The sequence below is a fragment of the Fukomys damarensis genome, unplaced genomic scaffold (genome assembly GCF_012274545.1).
Source record: "Fukomys damarensis isolate Sample0158 unplaced genomic scaffold, DMR_v1.0_HiC HiC_scaffold_16, whole genome shotgun sequence".
Classification (NCBI taxonomy): domain Eukaryota; kingdom Metazoa; phylum Chordata; class Mammalia; order Rodentia; family Bathyergidae; genus Fukomys; species Fukomys damarensis.
This window is the reverse complement of record NW_022900928.1, coordinates 98,061,985-98,085,838: the sequence shown is the minus strand read 5'-3', so window position 1 is coordinate 98,085,838 and position 23,854 is coordinate 98,061,985. Positions and strand designations below refer to the sequence as shown.

Below are 23,854 nucleotides of genomic sequence, written 5' to 3'. Positions count from 1 at the left end.
ATGAGAGTGAACATTTTGAATCAATTCAGGACATGGAAGCAGCCATGACAGCGTAACTAAAGACACGTGAAAAAGGACTTCCAGGCCTGCTTCTGAAAGTGGCAAGACTGACAGGATAAATGTGCTTGAAGTAGGAGAATTATTTTAAGGTGGGTTAATGACAGTATGTGACTATAATAAATTATTAAAATGTAAAGATTCACCCCGTTTTCTGACCACACCTAACACATGGTAGTGTATCATTCACCAGGGAAAGTAAGCAAACTACAGCTATTGGCACACAATGACTAAATCTATGTAACATGACTCACGCACACAAAAAAACAAGACAGAAAAGAATGCAAGCAACATGATTTTGGGGGGACTGAGTATTTGTGTTCTGACACAGATTCACATATTAAAGCCCTAACCTCTAGCCAAGAGCCCTGGGGGAAGTGCTTAGAGTTTGATGAAGACCCTCATGGCCAGTGTGGCTGTCTCTCCAGGAGACATGCCCACCTGTGGCCAGTGGGTGTCACACTCACTCACCGGCATGCGCCAGGCTGAGCGCCCACAGCCGCAGGTAGGAGGCCGTGTTGGAAATGCAGCCCAGGCAGTACTCAATGGTGTGGATGGCCTGGTGGACAAAGACATCTCCAAAGTTGAACTGAAAGGGAACATTTGAATTTTGTTTCAGTAAGTACTTCCTTTTTCTATTTTTGTATTGAGAACATCAAAATCTATTTACTTTTTTTTTTTTTTTTTTTTTTTTTTTTTTTGGTACCAGGGATCTAACTCAGGTCCTTGTGCTTGCCAGGCAGGCAGCAGAAGCCACCGCGCTAAATCCCCAGCCCCTTTAAATTTTTGATTAACATGTAATAATTGTACGTATTTGTGGGATACAGTGTGAAATTTCAACACGTGAATAATACGTGCTGGTGAAATCAGGCTAGTTTCTCAGGGAAGGCAGTTAAGGGTAAAAGATAAGTGAATTAATTCAAAATGGCAGGCACAGGGGAAAGAAGCTACAGTGACCAGGTGTGCCTGTGTGGGACAAGATGGCTGGGGATCAGTAATCCACACTTTGCTTCAATACCTCAGGCTAGATATGGGTCCTGCTGTCACTGAGGGCACCAGTGGGATAGAGCAGGTTGAATGCAGCAGCTTGGTAGGGGCTGTTCCAAGCCAAGAGGCCACAGCAACACTAGGACCTCTGTGCCACTAGCTCCAGAGCTGGTACTCACCTCTTCTTACAGGTACAGCAGTGCTTGGCCGAAATATTAAAATGTTCTCGGAGTAGTTGGGAAAGAGCCATCCCAATCCTCTCAGATATTTCCTTTTCCCTACCTCCCACGACACTCATGCTCCGGGGCCAAGGCCAGCAGGGGCTCTGAGCCCTCCCAGCCCTATTCCTATGTTCACACAGACGGGCCGGTGCCCACACCTAGCAACTGATAAAGACCAGGTCCTCCACAAACTGGGAGATCTTCCTGGGTGCCCTGGTCCCAGATACCTCTTCTTCACGGTCCTGAGCCCCATGAGTCTCTGAAGAACCAGAGGGTTTGGAAGTGCCACCTTCGACATCCTCTGTGGCATTTGCTTGGACCATGAATGCCTGCAGCTGTCAAGCAAACAAACAAAAGAACACTAAACTCACCATTATTATTATGACCATACTGCATAAAATAGTCTCTTCAATGTTAGCTGTTGCTGGGCGTATGCTATAATCTCAGCACTCTTGGGGGCTGAGGCGGGATGACTGCATGTTGAACCTTGGTGACTTAGTGAGACACTATTTTAAAATAACTGTTAGCTATCTTTCTGAAACTGGTCTAAATTCTGTGTTATCTCATTTAGCCTTCAAAATAATCACTTTATGTAAGCAAAATTATCATGGTACAGAGAAGTAAACTGGAACAGAAAGGTTAAGAAATGTGTCTAAGACCATATAGTGGGTAAGGCTAGTGACAGCCAGGATTTAAATCCAGGTGGTCTGATTCCCAAATATAGGCGACTGTGGAAAATGATAAATGATGCACAGAAAAGCAACACATACACAAAAGTATCTTTCTGTGCTTAAAAGAAACACATCCTCTCCCAGATGGTCAGCTGCACCTTCAACAGAACCATGTGACTTAACCATATTTCTATAGACAAAATTAACTAAGAGAGATTAAGTGTTCTAACACAAATACACTTTCTAAAGTAAAAACATCAGCTGGGCATAGTAGTGCATGCCTGTGATCTCAGCTACTTGGGAGGCTGAGGCAGGAGGATCACCTCAAGTTTAAGGCCAGCTTGGACTACATATTGAATTCAAAGCCAGCCTGAACTACATAATGAGACCCTGCCTACAAACAAACAAACAAAAATTCAAAGAAAATAATCTAGAAACAAGCATCATTCAATCTGGGCTGATTTTACCCCAAAGTTTGAGTGCAATACAAATATTATCTCTTATCTGAAATGGTTGGGACTGGATGTGCTTAAGATTTCTATACTTCTTTCAGCCAGGCGTGGTGGCACATGCCTGTAATCCCAGCACTCGGGAAGCTGAGGCAGGAGTATCGCTGTGAGTTCGAGACCAGTCTGGGGTACATAGTGAGTTCCAGGTCAGTCTCAACTACATTGTGAGACCCTGTCTCAAAAAAAAAAAAAAAAAAGATTTCTATATTTTTTCAAACTTTGGAATATTTGCATGTACATGGAACCCATATATACCTTAAACACACAGCCTTCAGGTAATTTAATGATATTTTTATCATTAAAATATACCCATGGGTTGATGTTGTTTGTTTTGGGTGGTATTAAGAGTTGAACTGCGAGCCTTCACATTAAACTACATCTCCAAACCTTTTCACATTTTTTAAAATTTTGAGCCAGGGTCTGGATAAGTGGCTAAATCGCCCAGGCTGGGCTTGAACTTGTTATCCTTCTGCTTCAGCCTCCCACAGTGCTGGAGTTACAGGCATGTGCTACCACTTCCAGCTGCTTGCACCTTTATTTTGACCACAACTCATCACATGAATTTAGGTGTGGGGTTTACTACTTGTGATATGTAGCATCTCAAAAAGTGTTTTTTCTAGAGTATTTTGGATTAGGGATGCTTAATTTATATTTCTTTTAAGTCACTGTGAAGTTTAATGCCCTGAATCCAGTCTTTCCTAGGAGCATTGTAAATTAAGCATTAAAAACCTTTGTTTCCTCTGCACTTAATATTTGGAGGGCTATGGGTAAGGGTAAAATTGAAAATGCATGTTGCATATGTTTAAATAGTTAAAAGTAATAAATCAAACCAAGGCCCTCTTACACAAAATACATTCTAGCCACATAGCTTGATAAATAGTTCCTCAGAAGTACCCTGTGGGATTTAGAATTTAAACTCAGCCTTCTAAGCTCTTGGGAGGTGGCCCCAACTCCTCTCATCATCTTGGTCTCTTCCCATTTAAGGAAATAAACCAGTGTTCTTTGCTTTGTCATTCCCTTTACCTGTATGTGGGGTCAATGACAAACACAGATTTTAGAAAAGTAGAATTTGATCTAAAAATACTTCCAACTCTCTAAATCATACGTGATCTCAGTTCACTCTAATTAATCCTTTGCTCTACAGGGGAAAGCAAATAAAAAAAAAAAAAAAAAGCCCAGCATTTGTGTGTCATAACTAGAATCCGGTGTCCCCTGGGAGGGGTTAATCTTCCTAAAGTCTCTTTGCTTTAGGCTGATATTAAACTCTTTTTCACACCCTGCATACATTCATAGCTCAGGAGCAGTTTAGACAAAGGGAGGAAGTAGATGAAACTGGTTATCTGGCAAAAGGAGAAAATCACCAATAAATAATAACTGACTTGGGCCAGGGATGTAGCTCAGTGGTTCCACCATCTGTCTTAGAAGTGCAAGGACCCAAATTTGATCTCTGGTACCAACAACAACAACAACAAAAAAGAACTGACTTATTTGAATTCATTTACCATTTTATCTAATTCCCTGGCACATTCTGAAGCATGATGTAATAAAATCTTACAACTTTAGAGAACTGAAGAAAACCAACTTTTTTTTAGAGACAGGGTCTCGCTAAGTTGCCCAGGCTGGCTTTGAACTCATGATCTTCCTGACTCCCTCTCCAATGTAGCTGGGATTAGCTACACAGGTCACATTGTCACTAAAAACTTTTAATATTCATTTAAAAAGTAAAGCTATATTAAAATACTTCTCTCTTTAAGACTAAAACAACAGGACCAGGGATTTAGCTCAGCAGTTCGGTGGCCTGCCTTGCAAGCACAAGGACATGAGTTCAATTCCCCGGTACCAAAAAAAAAGAATAAAACAACTAAGTTTGCACTCTTACATATCATCATCTACCACTGGATGACACACATACACTTTGAGCAGTTTTCTGGGTCTAAGATTCAATATGTTTGGAAACATGAATGTTGCTATGTTGGAAGTAAAGGGCCCCAGAGTAACTCTATGGAAAGAGCCACACTTGAGATAGGACAACTGTGGGGGACCTGACCAAGGAGTGAATGGTTAAACTGTGAAGGAATCTGCAGAGCAAAAGCATGTGGGTTTGTTCATAATGTACCAAGCACAGCACAGTTGGAAAACAACAAGAAGTTTAGATTAGTGAAGTATGTTGTGTCTGGCCATTGTCCTTCCAATTTCCAGACAAACAGCCTCCTGGGTCATTTTTCTTCTCTTTTTTTTCCTCTTGCTTTGCTATTTTAAATAAAAGCCAAAGAGTTCTCAGCTTCGGGCTGCTCCTTGGAGACTCTCTTATGCTAGGTGCTCTCTTTGGAACAGTCCCCCGGGCCCCTTGGCGTTGGGACTAGGTCTGAGTGATCTTTTCATCCTTGGCAGGCACTGCCACTGTGGTATACTGGGCAGTCAGCTCAACACCTTCCCACAACCTTTAGGCCGTGGGAGCCTAACCCCATTCTCACCCCTAGGCTCCCTTCCAGGAAGCCACACTGAGCCACCGTCCATGAACCGAAACCCAGATCTTACCTGGGATTTCCGATGCTTGGCTCTAAGGATGAACGGCTTAATCAGAAGCATCCATGGCACAGAAACCAAAGCCATTACCACACAGAAAGTTTGGACTTCTCGCTGCAAAGCCAAGAGATTCTCTCATTGGAAGGTAACCATAAAGCATACTTTATACAAAGACTAACAAAAAATAGTGTTGAAATTAAAAACTTATTACAGTAAAAGAGATACTGCCATTAACCCCCCTCAAAAGGCTCTCCTTTATTTCAGACACACTGATGCCATCACTCGGGCAATTTTCCGAAGTAGTTCTGGAAGTCCTCTTTCATGTCTTGACAAGGTAGGATAAAAAAATACAGGGAAGCTACTGCCAAGTTCAATCCAACAGAAAGGTGGGCTCATAAAAATATTGCAATGTGTCCTCACCCAGCTTATTCATGGGATCTGGTACCGTGCAGTTTCAGGCTCTTCCTCAAAGTCAAAATGATTATGAAAGGGAAACATTTTGAATGGATTCAGGACAACAAGGCAGTCATGACAGTGCAGCTAAAGACACTCACGAAACAAGACTTTCAGACCTGCTTCAGAAAGTGGCAAGAGTGATGGGATAGGTGTGTTCAAAATGTGGGGGCATTAATGGCAGTATCTCTTCTACTGTAATAAATTATTTTATGGAAACATTCATTATATCTTTCCGTCATACTTCATATGATCACAAGGATAAATAGGTCATTTCTGCAGCATTCTGAGACTGAGAGCATTCTGAATCCATTCGCCTTCACATCTGGAGTATTCCTATTGTAGACAGAGAAACATCAGTCCTGTAGTACCCACTACATAGTACCCTATGTGCCCTCTGGATGTTGGAGCTTATTACATATTCATGAGGTACATTATATACGCAGGCTTGCTCATCCCTTGTTCCATAAGCATAGTCATCCTTGTTTCTGTATAAAAACCATAGTCAGATCCTCTGACTACATCAGCCACTCTATAGTAACCAAAAGTACACAGGTCACCTTAAGTCACAGTGTTCAATCAACAAATTTTAATTTCTGCTACTCAATAATTATCTAAGATTTCTTCTTCTCTCCCTCTCAAGAGAGAAAACCAAAGCATACCTGACTTCCCTCCTCAGGGTGGGACAGACATCTAATACCATAAGCTCAAGACAGCCACCTAGGCCTCAGCATGGGTTCTCACAGGTGCCTTTGAACATGGCCTCTAGGTCCCCTGGCCTCTGCTGGGGCCCAGGAAGAGCTCCATTTATCACCCTGCTGACTGCTTTCTTTCTTGTCCTCAGACCCCCACCTCTTCTCACATAGCCCAGTTCTCCCTTCCGAGGGTGACTCAGGCTGCTCTCTCAACAGAAACCAGGGGCCTCCCCGCCTGGGTCAGGGCTGTTGAAAGAACTGGTAATGCACTCAAAGGAAAAGGAGAAACTGGTTCCCCAGCCTTTGAGTCTCTTCAGCTGTTCTGATCCACTCACAGTTCATGCCAGGAGACCATTTATAACCCCAGTGTAACAAGATTTGCCCTGATAATAGCAGGAACATTTTATCTGTTCCATCTTCTACTTTGCTCCGTTTTAAATGCTCAAAGGGGGGAAAGAGGATCACGCGACCCCAAGCTGAACTTGCCCCTCCTATCCTCTGCCCACAAAGCTTTGTCATTGCCATTTGCCCATTCTATAACAAGATGATGTGCAAAGTACCTAGCATGTGGTGTGTGTGTGTGTGTGTGTGTGTGTGTGTGTGTGTGTGTGTGTCCTTACTTCATATTCAAAGCCAGCAAAAGCAAGTTGGGCAGGGAATTTATTAACTGACATCATTTATTCCAGCTGCATGACCCCAAAATGAGCTTATGGAAATTTCAGCTTGTGCCAGGACCATTCATCTTCTTACTGGGGTGTGGGGAAGTCAGCCAACTCCCAAACATGTTTTTGAATAGGAAAAGCCTGGAAAGGCCACTTGCTGTGGAGTGCTCAGTGCATTTTCCAGATAAAGGAGGGCTTTGGTGTCTAGAAAAGCAGTTAACACATGAGCTACGCAGTGAATCTGAGTCCTCTGCATAAAAGAGACTTATTTGGCAAATCCAAATCAACTCTGGTTTAGACTACAGCACTGAGTGAATACAACTTTTGAACACACTCGCGTGGTGCCAGCACCCTTGGAGTGGCTCAAGGTCCCCGTCTGTGTTTAATGACAGCTGGGTGCAATGCCACCAAGGGACTCTCAGGGCTGTATTTCTTCTCTAATTATTAGCTAAGATTATTCCTTACGAAAAGCCCCACCACAAGGCATTTCCACGTCTTACTCAATGCTTCTGCATGGGTAGAGAAGGCAGCTAGGACTCAAACTCCTGAGCACGTGTGTGGCTCAAGGAGAGTGGGACGTGAACCAGCACATCCGGTGACAGCAATCACTGGCGGTGACCTCACACTGAGGGCCCCCTGGCATCACGCAGCTGGCCGCAGAGCGGATCCAGAGGAATCAGAGCAGAAAGGGAAACCTACCCCCAAGTTACATCATCATCATCAGGCTCACCATCAGGGAGAAGGACGCTCTGCGTTCTCAGAGAGTTACTCCCTGAGTTCTTTTTATACACTTTTCCGACGGGACATTGAAACTTGTTCAAAACAACAACAACAAAAATGCTTGGCTTTCTACGTCCACAAATTCCACATCTGCAAATTCAACCATCTACAAATCAAAATTATTTGAAAAAAGAGAACTTCATCTCAACTGAACACTACAGACATTTTGTCATCTTTCCCTAAACAAAACAGCATAGCAGCTATTTCTACGGTGTGGCCATTGTAGGAGACATCAGAAGTGACCTAGAGATGATTTAAAGTCTAGGGAGGGTACGCATAGGTGATGAGGCTGGAGTAAACCTCAGTTTTGGAGTTTACAGAGGGTCAGAAGTGTTTGGAGGCTGAGGCAGGAGGATTGTCATGAGTTTGAGGCTAGCCTGGGCTACATAGTGAGTTCAAGTTCAGCCTGAACCATATAGTAAGACCCTTATTCACAGAGAAAAAAAAAAAAAAAGAGTTGGAAAGAGCAGGGAAGAAGAGTAGGGAATGTAGAAAAAGAAAAAAAGAATTAAGACATGTCATGTATATGTACCAATTCCTCATAAGTAAATATAATAATGTACCATAAACATGTACTAATAAAAGTAAAACAAAAATAATAGAAGATCATTAAATATTAAGGTGCTATTTAGAACATCCTACAGTGTCAAGCTTTCAAATCCCCAGCAACACTCCCAACAGGAAGGGCTGAAGCCACACAAACTTTCAGGGCCTGGGCATTGATTTAGTAAGAACCTTTTGAGCGCTAAAGAACATGGCTGTCCCCAAATGCTAAGATGGCTCAGTCTTGCAAAGACTTACTCTCCACAATACTCAGTAGGAGACAGCATGTAGTCAAGTGGGTAAAAGGACAGAAGTACCTGGCGTTCGAACAGGGGCACACTGGAAGGGTCGTCATAGTCGAACAGAAACATGTTGATGAAGTGGATGAGAATGCTCGGGGCGCTCCGGGACACACGGGCATTATAGTGACACCATTTGAAAATGATCATGAAAACCAGGTATCCAAATAGGCACAGGATGAAAATCATCTCAGGGATGAATTGCAGAATGATATTGTGAGTTTTTCTGAAGTATCTGGGGGTGGAAAAAGCACATACAAGACAGAACATCCAAAGAACATTCATACTTAAGTGTGCTCCCAAAGCACAAAATGTTCACTTCCTTTTTTGAACGCGGCTGGCAAGCAGCAGGCCTCCCCCAGCACACAGCAATCAGTCTGCACAGGAAGGAGGAGAAGGGAAACGTGAGTAAGTGCTGCTGCACAAAAGGCTTGGAGAGAACTAGGATCTAGAAGGTAAAAGCAAAGCAACAGCCCGGCCCAGAGCCGGTGGACTGGCTTCACCTGCATGCTTCACTCCCATGAACACATCTGAGGCCAAAAGGCTGCAGTAACAGAACGGAGAGGCTTTCCTTAAGACTGTTCTAGACAGGGGCCAGCAGCCTGGGTCAACTAAGAAAATCACTTGCTTTTGTACAGACTGGAAGTTGAGTCATTTTTCTATTTTTTTAATGTTGGGGGAGCCAAAAAAAGAATAATGTTTCGTGACATGTGAAAATGATAAGAAATTCTAGCACTAACGTGTGCATCGACCTAGCATAACACAGCCACAACAGTGCCTTATGTCATCTGCGGCTGATCTCATGCTACAACACCCAGCATGGAGCAAGTGCATCGGAGACTGGATGATCTGCCAAGACTGAGTCATACTTTCTCCACAAAGAAAGTTTGCCAGTTCCTGCTGTAAGATAGGGTCATGCAAGACTGTGAGGGGATCCCCAGGAGAGGATGGCAGAAAGGGTCTTCGTAGCTTTTGTTCATTGTGAGAATTATGCGGGGGGCGGTGATCAGCCAGGACTGCAGTTGAGAGCAGCCAGACTCATCATGGGCAGTGACCTTTCCAGTGTGACCTTTCATTTCACACTCATAGCACTTTCCAGTAGGTACTGGTAACCAGTACTTGTCTGTTTTCTATTTCTGGCTTTCCAAGTAGAACTGAGCTTCCATGGCTTCTCAAGTTAAGGTCACCATGTGCCTGGCTCTGACCAACAAAACAGGAACAGAAATGACAAGTGCCTCTTGTGTCACTGTGGTAGGCGATTTGAGAGACAATAAATTACTCACTACCCTCCTGCTATGGCAGTTGGCAGGGCTCCAGGGAGTTACTGCCTATCAGCCTAGGTCCCCTCGAAAGAATGACAGGAGGAGATCCCCCGTAGTCCCATGATGGCTCTGTGTCTTTGTCATAAGCCACCAAAGTGTGAGAGTTGTTTATTAACCAATAACCTGACCCATTCTATGCATTCATACTCTAAAAAAATGTCAGAGATGTGAAGCAATGAGTCTATGATCTCACATACTGGGAGGAGGAGCCAGGATGTAAGCTTTTGATTCCAACCCTGTGTCACCCCCACTGACTCCTCACCTATGTGGCAGGTGATGATTTCAATGGCACTGGAAGTCAGTGACTGTGTCTGCAAAAGGCACACCGAATGGGCACATCTGAAACTATTTTCAAACATTTATACTTTTAGCACACAAAAGTTTCAGGGGCTTTCCAGTGGTGGAATATATAGGCCAGGAGGCAAGACAATAGGAGAGAGGCTGCTGCCGAGGAAAAGGACCCCATGTGGAATCTGAGGTACCCTCACCATAGTCACACATTCCCCTTGGCCCACCAGATGGGAGCTAAAGCTGGACATAGGCCAACCTAGGCCTTCTGGTTGGGGGCACACAGGATGTGTGGGCTTCCCAGCCTCTTGCTGAACCCAGATATTTCTGAAGTGAGACAGGGTGCACTCACTTTGGACAGACTCTGCTCAGCAGAAACAAGGGTGGTGCTGTACCTGGCCAACCCGCTTGCCCCAGCTCAAGCCAAAACATACAGGAAGTCCGGTCCATATAGGAAGGGGAGCTACATGGTCCCAAGGCCTAGCAGGGGCTCTGCTTCTCTGCCTCCCTGCCTCTTCTGTGTGATCAGACCAACGGGCTGAGGGTAAATCAGGAAACTTACATGTGATTGAATAGGCTGAGAACAATGCCAAAAATCATCTGGACAATTCCCAGGATAACTGACATCTTCATTTTATAGGAATTCAAAAAGGTGAGTTTGTTTGAAGCCAGGTTCCAAATCTGGACAAAAAACATGACAAGAAACACAAAACATGGAATCCAGAAATTCTCCTGAATTGGTGGCTATAGTACAATTTTCCCAGTGAAGGTTGCTATGGAAACTGCATGGATCTTAGGCTTAGGAAAGGAATAAGACCAAATCCATTATCCATGTAACTGTGATGACCAAAATGATTAGCATGATTAGTAAATACCACTAAGTTGCTAGAAGAAAACCAAGAAGAATGTTCATGTTATTCTACTGTTGTTGCAGAAGGAACTGGTAAGTGACACACAGAGATGCAGAAGTGGGTAAAACAAAAACATTTACTTTGCTAGCAAAGGTTCAGCCTACACCAAGGGCTGTGCCATATACCAACTCCTGGCTGGGTTACAACCTACCCTTCATAGGAGTTTTACAATCATGACCTCATTTTAGGTAGTTCTGTAAGACATTCCAGTTCTCTCAGTTCCCATAAGAGATGTGCACTCACGGTCACAAGACAGTCTAACTTTAACCAAATGTAGCATCTTCTTTGCAGTTAGGATGTTTATCTCTAGGATTCACCTAGTTAGCTATTCTAGGCCACAAGAGTGGGGGTCAGGGTTAGGAAAGCAGGACTGGTGACATTCTTTTTGTCTTAACTCTGTTAGTCATATGATTTAAAGAAAGCTTAGGGTTTAGGATATAAGGTAAGGTATGGTGACTGTTATATTAGTTTGAACATCTGGTCTCATTCTGGGGATGCAGCTAAGCACCTCCAGCATTTGTTAATCCTATAACATTTTAAACTGGGGCTATGTGCCTTCAAGTTTTGTACTTAATGATGGAACCTCTGATACTGTTGTCTTAAGAAACAAGTAAAGCAAAGCAAATTACAGAAGCGAAAGACAGCATTTATTCTGTATTTTCTTAACATTTTGTAGGCTTCAGACTATTTACAGAAGCTCTCTTTATCACTATCCTAAGTGATAAGATAATCTGAAACTTTTTGAAGAAATCTCAAACTTGCCTTAGATTCTTGAATAATGATGACCTGTAGATCACTAATCCCAGAATGTAGGTAATTCCTTCTTCTTCTTCTTCTTCTTTTTTTTTTTTTGGTACTGGGGATCAACCTCGGGACCTCAAGCTTGCAAGGCAGGCAGCAGAACCACTGAGCTAAATCCCAGCGTCTAATCCCATCTTAATAACATTTAACTTCCCTTTGAATTTCTAGAGTGCTTCTCATTCTAAAGGATTTTCCAAGGCCTTTCTCAAGGAGCTATTCCATGATTTATGATTTATCTTTATGGATAAGATATAGTTCCTGCCTTAAGCACAATCCCTATCCAGACTTCTACGGGTGGGGGACACATGCATCCAGCCAGCCCCAAACAAAACTGACACATGAAACAAATACAGTGGTGTCTGGACTCACAAACGTCATTCTATCGTTTTGGTCACAAACTGAACTAGATGAGAACTGAATCAAATTCAATGGTTAGGTTCAATGTTGACCTTATGGGTTCAGTTCACGACCAATTTGGCCCGTGACCAGAATTGTGGAAAGAATTAAGCTCATTAACCAAGGCAACACCAACTATAAGCAGTGTGGTTGAGCGACTATCCAAGGTCTCAAGCTGATCAGTGGGCCCAGTCACTAATGTTCCTTTTCTGCATCCTGGCGATCCCTACCCTCAGTCCTGTGTAAGTGGCTGCAAGTCCTTATACCTGTTCTTGACTCCACCTGAACTTCAGGCACATACCAAATGCCCACCAGACATGTGCTTGGGGTGTGATATGCTGTATCTCGGATGTAACAAAGCCACATCAGCCTTCTCACGTTCCCCTAAAATAACTTCCATATCAAGAATTCTTTGCTTTTTTTTTGGGGGGGGGCAACATTCAACTACACACAGACTAAGTGTGTGATCATCTTGCCCCACAATGTGTACATTCACAGGTGCACATACAGGAAAGTACACACATGTGTATATACACACACACGTGTCAGAAACTACATCTCACCAATTCTTCACAGTGTTTAGACACCACTAAGAGGCAGCTAAGATGGAAGGAAGAGGGACTCCACGACCAGGTGCCCAGACACCAGAGGTGCCTCTCTGCTTTCATCATCTGTACTGGTATCAGAGCTGCACCAGGCTCTGCCCTCTGCCTCCCTTTTCTGCCCAGTTAGCCCATTGCTTCAGATCACTCAGCATGGTGAGGGCAGTTACCAGTATACTGCAGGCCTGGCCAAATCTGATAAACTAAAAATGTTAAGTACCCAGCATAAACTAAACTCTTTAGATGCATCTATCTCAAGTCTACTAAAATTCTATTAAATAGATACAAATATTCCCATTCTACAGATAAAGGCGCTTATCATAATCTTAGGCAGATTAAATCAGTTAAAAAGAAATAATATAAAAACAATTACTATTGATGGAGCATTTACCAGATTTTGTGTCAGAATATTCTAAAGGTTTTACATTTCATTCATGGCGAATTATCCTACAAGCTAGGGCTGCCATTTATATCCTTTTTTACAGGTGAGGAAACAGACACAAAGATGGTCATTTTTGCAAAAATCACACAGCAGGTAAACAAAAAAGCCAAGATTTAAACACAGGCAGTCTGATTCTGGAGTGTTCGCTCTTGGTCAGTGTATGTTCATTTAAACACAGGCAGTCTGATTCTGGAGTGTTCGCTCTTGGTCACTGTATGTTCATTTATAATCAATATTTATAAGCTCCGTAAGGCCTCTCAGCTGTGATGAAAGCCAAATATTTTGTGATTTGATTTACAAATAGATGATGCACACAGAATAAATGCACGGTGGAAATTCCTATTGTGTAAAGAAGAAATCCTTCATTTACATCTATGACTTGAGACCTGACATGGGCACAGAGATATTCTGATATCTCTGAGAAACAGGATGGCAGGAGATGTAAGACAGGCAAGTCCTGCTGTTATTTATAATATTCCATACTATAGATCTTTTAAAAATAATATATATACAGTAAATCCCCAACTTACAAACATTTGCTCTGCAAACTTCCAGATACGGAGGAACTCACATTACATCAGCAGATGTGAACAAATCACAGAAATAGCTCAGGTGTCAGCCAGACACACACAGTCGTACCACTGTGCACTCACTGTACAGTGTAGCGGTGTACAGTAGTGCACTGCTCAGAGCCCAGGATGTCAGGAAGCAGGAAAAAAAGCAGTAGTGATGTGGAGGGGACTGCTAGGAGGCACCAAGCAATACATGTTGTATATTTGTGTCAAAGGTATGTAAGACTCACTTTGTTGGACTTACGAAAGAATCCGACTTGCAAACATTCTCCAGGAATGGAGTTGATCTGTAAGTCAGGGACTTACTGTATATATTATTTTATGATAATGACAAGAATCTTTTTTGGGGGGGTGGAACCCAGGGCTTCGTGCATACTAGGCAAATGCTCCATCACTGAGCTACACTCCAGGCTAAGCAAGAACAAGAAATTTTCAAAATTTGAAATGTTACTTGAGGAGGAAAAGTCATTATTTTCAACATCCCCACATCTCTTTTGCTCTGACATTTTTTCCTCCCTTTTCTGACTTGTAGGCAGTTGATAAAATTGCACAAAAAAATAGAAACTCTGAAACCTCCAGTTTATAAAATTCTTCCCCCATTCTCTCTGAGCATTTTTACTTGAGGAGGAAAAGTCATTATTTTCAACATCCCCACATCTCTTTTGCTCTGACATTTTTTTCTCCCTTTTCTGACTTGTAGGCAGTTGATAAAATTGCACAAAAAATAGAAACTCTGAAACCTCCAGTTTATAAAATTCTTCCCCCATTCTCTCTGAGCATCAAACATGGGCAGACAGGATTGTTGAGGAAGTAGCTGTGGCCGTGAAGGAAGAGAGGAGCACACAAACAATGAGACTGAAAACAGTGGAAAGCCACCAGCCCCTAACACCCCCCTCGAGGCTCACCTGCTACCTCTGACCAAAGAAAAAGCCTTCTGGTCTCCAAAAATGACAGTTCATTCTGTTTCTAGCACTTTGCAGTTTACAAACCAACCTTCAAGGACTTACCCAATTTTAATTAAGTTTAGAATGCAAATGCTTCTGGATGGCAAGTAGAAGCAAGTCCTGGGCAGTGAGTTCTGGTTTTATAAGGGTGGGGAGACAAAGGGAGAACCCTGGAAAACTGAAGACCTGATGACCTACAAGATAGGAGAAACCAGAGAAACATTTCTGGGAACCAGTACTGTTTACTATCAACTGCTGATAATGAAACTCAGGTATCAGGTTCTCTATCACAGGCAGTGGAGAAAAAACCTTTGGGCCTGTAGCTGTCAACTTCCAAGTCTAGACAGCTGTCCTCATCCAGAGTGCAAGGCTGCCACCTGGTGACACTGCATGTGGCTTTGAAAGAATGAACTTGTGATTCAGCTCCTAAAGCCATCTCAGGCTGTAGGAGGAAGGGTCTTTGTTTCATTTGGCTCCCATCTAGTCAGCTGAGCTAAATACAACAAACAACATGCATGAGGAAGCATTTACTTTTTTAAAAAAAAGGTGTACTGATTAATATCTGCATGTATCTAGGAAGGCAAGGTCACCCACTGCAAGAAAATGCCAAAGAAGGGTACCTGGTGAGAATGCTAGCCGCTTAGCTAATGTGCATACTTCCCAAACAACCAAGGGCTTTTTAAAGAAAAGCAATCATTGACCACTCATGGCATAAATGACGGAAAGAGAGGCAGATGTTGGGGAGCTATACGGAAAATGCCTGAGGGGTAAGTAGAGGTTACACTAGGGCATTTACTTGGCTCCAGCTCTGAGGGTCACAGAAACCTCCAGTATGGGGCCTGGGGATGTGGCATAGCACATACAAGGCCATAGACTCCAATCCCAGCACTAGAAAAACAAAATGTAACAAAACAACCACCGTTACAAGTGATTCTATCTCAATGTAGGTTTGTTGACTTGATAGGTTTTGGTACATCCTCATCCTGCATTCCCAGATCTTCTCAACAATACCTTTTATGCCATAAATATTTCACCCAAGAAGACATCATTACCGGGTCAATCCCGAATGGATATGGATTTCCAGAATACACTCCTGGCAGGGCTGGGTCCAGCTGTAGAAAGGGAGTTGTTTCCATTACTTCATCACTACAGAGAAAGAGAGGGGGAAAAAACAAAACCAGGTCAGCCAGAGGTGAGAAAAGTACTGTGGTGCCACCGGTCATGAACTCACAGGCTATCAAATCCCAGCAGTGGAGTGACTCCAGGCACAGGCACTGAGAGTCTACCATATGCCAAGTATTTTCTTGGGCACCAAGGCTATAGAAATTGCCCTCTGACCCATAATGACTTCATGACCCAAGTTTCCAAAGAGTTCTTGGCCTGATTGGAGTGTAGCAAAGAAACTCATGGCAGAGAGTTCAGGACATCGGGAGAGTAACAGATGCAAAAGGTCACTCGGAGGGCAACGGCAGGGGCAGCAGGGAAAATCCTAGAACAATGAGGAACTATGCAGATGAAGATTTTGTTCTTCCCAGGATGTCTTCAGCTGGTGTAATCTTGTCCTGGAGCATCGGAGCATCACCGGACCATTGAGGTCCTAGCAGTGATGGGTGGGGGGCCAAAATGGGGTCATGTCTGGAAATGCTATAGCTGACCTGTAGGCAGGAGAGCTAGGCCTATTCAAATGAATTTTCCCCCAAAATTACGTAGAATTGCTCCCAACACCATCTGCACTCAGAAGAATGACTGGCAATGAAAAAGAAGTTCTGTTTTGGCAAGCCTCGAGTCGACCCGGATATTAAGGGTTGATGCTCTTTGTAAGAATTCCCTTCTGTGGGGCAAAGAATGAGCATTTGAAATAATTCCCAGAAGGCTGACCACCCCGACCAGCTGACCAGGGAAACATACCTGCCCTTCTGCAACAGGCTCCTGGGTCTTGGAGAGCTGCAGGGCTCAGAAAGCTGGGTGGTACTGCCCAGACCCTCAGTGTACATGAGGACAGCTGGCCTTGGTGGGCTATCCTGGACACAGACCCCTGGCCAGTGGTTTGTCACTATCAGATCATTAGCAGAGATATATTTTATCCACCAAAGGGAATGGGCATCTCCGCCAGGAGGGAACTGGCCTGGCGCCATAGCTAAGCCACATCTCCTGTGGAACCTAAGTCCCTGAGTTCACCAAACACCAGCACCACACCAGCCCATCTTGTGACCATGACAGAATAAGACAAAACCAAGAAAGACATTGTCTCTACCACAACAATGACCAAACATCCCCCTATCCTAACCCAGGCCAAATCCTACAAGTTCCTTTGATACCTTCTTACAGGGGTCTCCATGGTCCCCAACCATGTGACACTTCCTGCTTCCTTGCTTCCCTGCTCTGGTCAATGAACCCAACTTGAGCAACCATAGCATGCTGCTGGCTTCTGATCTTCAGCTGAAGCACTGTCAACTGCCAAGGAGGACAGGCCCGTGATCCAGGCTGCGGCTGGTGACCAAAACTACATCACTGTGTCCTGCAGCTGTGAGGAGAACTGACGTTTACTCTGCCTCACTGATAAAGAGGCTCCGCTTTCACTACAGATGACACTTGGGCACCTGGCCGAGTCTCTCTCAGGCTGGGATACTGTATCCTTCCCCCAGGGGTCTTGAATGAGGGAAGGGGTCACTTGCAAGTGCACAACAGAGCCACACTCCCACTCACACTGCAGAGTGACAAGAAGCCAGTTCATTTGGGTCTTCACAATCACACACTGGGAAAAATGAAATTTCATGTTGGTAGTTTGGAGAAATGATGCACAATGAACCCATTTCAAAGCTCATCTCTATGCTTATGAGTCCTTTTAGGCATCTCTTCAGGGCATTAATTGCAAAGCCCAAAAAAGAAAAAGAGATAGAAAGAAAGGAAGAGGGAGGGAAGGAAGCCAGGCATAGTGTTACACACCTGTGATCCCAGCACCAGAAGGCCGAGGCAGGAAGATCATCAAGTTGGAACCCAGCCTACATAGCAAGTTCAAGGCCAGCCTAGACTACTAGACCCTGACTCAGGAAAGCACATACACACACACACAGACACGCACACACCGATAAAACCATTTGTGTTCAATTTTATTCTTCATTTTTCTTGAATTATTTTAATATTCTCATCCTCTACTACAGGAACCTAGGCCTAGGTCTGGGATCTGACTTACCAGGGAAACTGACAACCCACACTAAATATTGCTCTTATCCCTCAGAGTCTACAGAGACCTCCTATCATCAAGCCCCTAAAATGCTCTTAAGAAAGCTATTAGTTCAAAGGAAACCTGGAAAGAAACTTTTGTTTTCTTTCTTTTTTTTTTTTTTTTGTACAGGGGATCAAACTTGAGGCCTTGCTTGCTTACGAGTCAGGCGGCAGAACCACTGAGCTAAATCTTCGGTCCCTGGATGGAAACTTTTCTAACTGAAAAATCCTTAAATGAGATTGCTTATTCATTCTCTCCCTCCATTTATGTTTACTACAGATTCCAGTGAGCAAAAATTCAACAAAACCCTTGAATTTCCTCAAACAGAAATTTTACAATCCCCCTGTGCTTGGGAGAGGCAGGGAGGGAAGGGAGGCTGTACCGGTGTTCATGCTTTTCTCCCTCTGTACCAGCCTTCCCTTCCCATCTGCCCAACCGGAAGTTCATCTCTCCAACCAGAAGTTCCAAAACAAGACAGGCAATGTACACTGACTCCAAGAGGCTGAGCAGACAAACGTTAAGAAATATCACTTGTGATTTGTAGCTTTGCGATTCAGCCATGAAAGTACATGGGATGCATACATACAGTGTAAGACCCCTAAAAGTCACAAGGTTGCCATTGTTTCTGTTTGCTACCCTCAGAATCCCCTGCTCTGCAGGGCCCTCCTCCCTCTCTCAATTCATCGTACTGACCTAGCTCTCCAACTCTGAAATCTTTCTCCCTCTCCATAAACGTCTGCATTCTTCAAGCACTGCGTTCCAGTCTATGACTACTCGCCTGATAACTGCTGAAATAAGTATTTCAAAGGTCACCTTCTTCACCATGAAGGATTCCGGTGAAGAGGCCCAGGTCTCCTGCTCCTCCACCAGTTTTCACAACAGTCCCTGATACATGGCACACACTCTCCAGCACAAGAGGGATCGAAATATATGGTGAATATTTAAAGTGTTTAAAAAATGTTATTTCAGGGGCTGGGGATTTAGCTCAGCGGTGCCGCCGCCTGCCTTGCCAATGCAAGGACCCGAGTTCGATCTCCGGTACCCCCCCAAAAAAGTTATTTCAGTAAAAGATAATGCAATTAATTCCCCTCAAGATACTCCCCTCCCCCGGGTTTGAACTCACTGATCCCATCATTCTTGCCACTTTCTGAAGAAGTTCTGGATATCCTCCTTCATGAGTGTCTTTACAAAATGTGATTAAAAAAAAAAAAATACAGCGAATGCTGCTGCTGAGTACCATCAAGGCAAAGGCAGGCGCATAAAAACATTACAGTGTGTCCTCACTCACTTATACTTCTGGCTCTTCCCCAAAATCAAAGTTGACTATGAAAAGTAAATGCTTTGAATTGATTCAGAACATCAAGGCAGCCACTAGAGCTCAACTAAAGATACAAAAGAAGACTTCCAGAACTGCTTCAGAAGGCAACAAAAGCAACAGAATAAGTGCATTTGAAGCAAGAAGGAGTATTTTGAGGAGATTAACAACAACGTGTCTTTTACTGTAACAACTTAAAAGAATTAAAAACTTACTGTACCTTTTGATCCTACTTCAGATATATTTAATTGAATTGAAATCTTAAAAAGTAGCTCTGTGCATTACAGGTACAACACAATGAGAGAACTGACCCTAATCTTGTGCTCAGGAGATAAAACTGGATTTGCGGTGCAGCTCTGAGCTGAGTCAGGTGGAGACTCACCACAGACACAGACACAGTCAGGGCCCCCTGGGTGGGCTGCACACTTACTTCCACGTGCCATTTCTGAACATGGGCTGGACGCTCCAAGAAGAGCCGAAGATGTTGAAAGACTTGGAGAAGCAGTCATTGTAGATCAAACCCGTGTAGATGGAGAAAATGCCCATGAGCAGGATCAGGTAGCGCCCATGGAAGAAGATGTTCCAGATCTGGCCCCACAGAGACAAGAGTAGGAGCGTCAGAGCCGGTATGGGGCTGGGGCAATTATAGCATCCCTGGGGTGGGCACCCTTTGGAGGGACCATGTGACTAAGGCACACATTGACAATCCAGAGAGGAATAGTCACATGCAGTGATTCCCTTGAGCTTATGGAGTCGAATCACGAAAGTCTTGCATTGGAATACACCTGTCATCCCAGCACTCGGAGGCTGAGGCAGGAGGACTGTCATGAATTCAAGGCCAGCCTGAATTACATAGTAGAATCTTGTCTCAAAAACAAAAATAAAAGTCCTGAACTGAGGCAGATATAAATATATATCTCAGTTTCTTTCTCAGCCCCAGTAGCCAAGGCCCCACCTGCTAAGGAAAAGCCTGGATATTGCTGGCTGTGTCTCAGGTGCCTCCACACCACATACCTAGACTGAGACCTCTGCTCTGTGGGTCTTGTCAGTGAAGAGCTGTTTCTCTGGTATCTACATCTGCTAAGAGGAGCAAAGCACCTCCCTGGAATCCTACACCATGTGTCATTCATTTCAAGAACTACTGAGGTGGGGCTGGGCGTGGTGGCGCATGCCTATAATCCCAGCACTCAGGAGGCTGAGGCTGAGGCAGGAGGATCTCTGTGCGTTCTAGACCATCCTGGCTACATAGTGAGTTCCAGGTCAGTGTCAACTACATAGTGAAACCCTGTCTCAAAAAACAAAAAACGAAAAAAGAACTACTGAGGTGACATTGTGCAACTTTAAATATTTGCCATAGAAAATGAAATCTGTTGAGCTTTTTGTGGAAAATCGTATTGGTCACAGGTTGATTTTGCCCGTGGTTGTTGCTTATGATGCGCACACAGCCGCTCCACGGAGCTCACACTAATTAACTCCAGCGGTGATGAAGGAGCACCCGCCATTCAGAGTGTGGTAGAGGCATGTTTCCACGTGTCAGCTGGGTTGCCATGAACATAACGTGATTCACTCTGACTCGATGACAAACGTTAACCAATGCAGACTCAGGAATTTAGCCTTCACCACATGGAAAATGAGAAACTAGGTGCAAGAGAAAGACATCCTATTTGGGATTTCTCCAGGTTTCCTAAGAACCCTGGTCCCAGGCTGTTGGGGAAGGACTCTGCCATGAACAAATAATATATTCATAATATTTTCAATAAAAAAATTTTAAAAAGCTACAAATAATACTGCTTTGATGCAAAATCTTAAAAGTTATGTTTTTACATGAGGCTCACACCTACAAAATTGGGAAGATATCCGAAACACTGTGACTTTACATATGTAGTAAACTGCTTCATTTTCCAAACTTTTATTATCAATATGTATTTTTATCGGAAGACAAAAAGGTTAGCGACAAAAGAAAGGGGAAGAAATCAATGCCTTGTCAAGCCTGAACAAAACAACAAAATAACTGCTGATCCAATGGCACCAGTTTGGGCTTGTTCTTCTGCTTCTCTCTATTTTTCATAAACACACATTCCTCCTGGGGTGAAAATGCACATTTCAATACTGCGCCAGAGGAAATGTGGTGTGAGAGCAGCTGGGCACCCACCTCATTGCTGCTTTTCTGCAAGAGCAATTGTTTCTCGTTCAGGATCATCCAGAGGGCTCCCAGCAACATCACCGCTCCGTGACCGCAGTCCCCAAACATCACAGCAAACAGGAAGGGGAAGGTGATGATGGTGTAAGGGGCTGAGGAGGTGACACCAGCAACCTGAGGCCTCTGCACGAACTGTGTGCCACCCGCCCAGCCCGGTAAGACGTCTCCACCCTGGCTTGGCCTCCCACATCAGGTTCTTTGTTCTCTCTGATTGTCCCCCACCCCTACCCCACCCTCGCTTGGCTCCCATATGCAGGAGCTCATCCATGAACAGGGATTCTGAATCCCCAGTTTCTCTGTCTGAGATCAGAAAGTTTGACAGCATTGAAAACCAGTTTTCAATCGCTCAGTGTCTTTGGTGTTTTTCCATGACCATTTCTGTCTGTCTCCACCACTGACATGCAGCACACTCCACCAGCAGTTACTCCCAGGATTCTAACCCATGGTCCTGCTTTGTGGGTAACAAGTTAGCTGGGACTTGCATGCAGTGCTTGGCTGAAGGACATCTGGTCTACCTCTCTATTTCACTAACCAGACCACCGAGATCACACAGCACAGGACACTCAGCATCTCAACTCTTGACCCAAAGTTCAGCGTGCTTTTGTCTTTCCCACACAATAACTACAGGCCTGTGAAGATGCCCAACGATGACCGTGGTTGTATCATTAAAGGAAAAACAAAATTCAGGGCCTGATGAGGCCATAGTTTAATGCAGAACAGGTAGGAACAAAGAACAAATGTTTTACCAATAGATGTACACAGATGATTCAAGATGTCAGAAAGCCAAATAAAATTTTAGGAATGTCACAATTTCACAGAGTCACTTCCCAAGTCCCCTGAGAGTTAGATCTGACCCCAGTTGCCACTTTTACGCTGCCCCGTTGTGTGACGCATCCTGTCTTACCTGGGTTCATTTCCCGGTAGCTGCCAATGCCATATGCATCCACGATGTTCTGAAAACCAGCTGTGAATTTATTGGTCCTGTTAAAGGTGGGAGGAGCTGTTTTTGACTGTACTTCAGTCATGATGGGGGACATGGAGGAGCCACTTAGTTCCTGCAAAAAGAACAGGTGTCGGGTATGCAAGGGAGGGAGCCTCAGGATGGTGCCAGCACCTGGATCTGTGCAGAACTTGGGGTATCTCTTGACTTTGAGAATGTCAACTTGCATCTGTGAAAAGCCAATGGCTTCCTGAGTAAGTTCCTAACTCATCTCTCAAGACAGCCTTCAAGAGAACAGAGACTCTCCTCTCTGGCTTTGCAAATGCCCGCCTTACACCTCAGCTGTAGACTCTGTGCTTTCCCCTTTCTCTCCACCCTCTTGCTCAAGAGCTCAATCACTCTGCTAATTCATCCCATCTTCCAAATGGTGCTAACCCACCCTGAAGCGCCTGGTTGGGTTTGCAAACTCCCGTGTCTCACTGACCCAGCAAGATCAGGAGTCTCAAAGTGAATCCATCACTTTGCCCCAAAGCCAGGTCCCCCCTCCACCCTCTGCACTCCTGGCACAGACCTTCCATCTTTCCAGATGCCTGGAACTTGAGAATCATTCTACTTGTCCCTCCTCCTCAGCAGTCCATTGTCAGAGCTCGCTAATAATTCTCCCTCCCAAATCCCTCTCCTGCTGATTCCCATGGCTCCTGCCCTGACCGTTCTTCATCGTTCCTTACAAGCTCATTTCCCTCCATTTATGTTACATCCCAGAGAACCAAATCACTCTTTTCATAGAACCAACCAAAAGCACTACAGTACTTCATTCACATTACCCTCCTGCTCTGAAGTCTTCAAAGGTGTCCTAATTCTAAAGAATGAAATAAAAACTTTTAAGTCTTGTAGTCAAGGCGTCTTCACAAGATTGAATCAATTGAGTCGATGGGATTCCCCATTCACCCTTTAGCTCCTCCCCTTGACACCCCATCCTGCTCCCCACAGCAATCAGTCAAATCTCTTCTCCACTTACCCAGGTCTACATGATTCTCCACCCTCCCCACCCCAAGAACCTTCCAGACAGCACTTTGACAGGATTTAGCACCAGCGGAATGAATGCTCATGGTTCTTAGCCTCCGTCCTCCCAACAATGCTGTAAAGTAGATATTGGGACAAATCTCATCTTACAGAGGAGACAACCAAGACACAGAGAGATGAAGTAACTGCCTCAAGGTTATACACAAGTGGAGGTGTTTCTTTACATTACTGCATTGTCTTATCACTGTGTGGTTAACACCTCCTTCTATAGCTTCTTTGTTCTTTTCTTTCTTCTTTTGTACACAACCCGTGGTAGTTGACATCATCCTAGCATACGTGACAACTGTTCATTGTTGATGACAACAATGACAACACCAACTATGACAGACACGCAAGCCAAGCAGATGACACAGGCAGCCAGAAAGGCACTGGGTCCAGGTAGACCAGGACAGCAAGATCCCACTCCCCA

General features: G+C 44.1%; 1 protein-coding gene across 6 annotated transcripts in view; it reads right to left on the bottom strand.

The window, feature by feature from the left end:
• The window catches only part of Atp6v0a4 (ATPase H+ transporting V0 subunit a4), a 71,532-nt gene that overhangs the window by 2,259 nt on the left and 45,419 nt on the right, over positions 1 to 23,854 (bottom strand). For all 6 annotated transcript variants that reach the window (XM_033764513.1, XM_033764514.1, XM_010631698.3 and 3 more), the window contains 9 exons: positions 22,327 to 22,477; positions 21,375 to 21,514; positions 19,653 to 19,810; positions 15,734 to 15,827; positions 10,576 to 10,694; positions 8,422 to 8,638; positions 4,984 to 5,085; positions 1,493 to 1,600; positions 529 to 646 (listed from right to left, as the gene is read on the bottom strand). In XM_033764513.1, the coding sequence (XP_033620404.1) occupies positions 529 to 646; positions 1,493 to 1,600; positions 4,984 to 5,085; positions 8,422 to 8,638; positions 10,576 to 10,694; positions 15,734 to 15,827; positions 19,653 to 19,810; positions 21,375 to 21,514; positions 22,327 to 22,477 (1,207 nt within the window). The remainder of the gene's footprint in view (positions 1 to 528; positions 647 to 1,492; positions 1,601 to 4,983; positions 5,086 to 8,421; positions 8,639 to 10,575; positions 10,695 to 15,733; positions 15,828 to 19,652; positions 19,811 to 21,374; positions 21,515 to 22,326; positions 22,478 to 23,854) is intronic.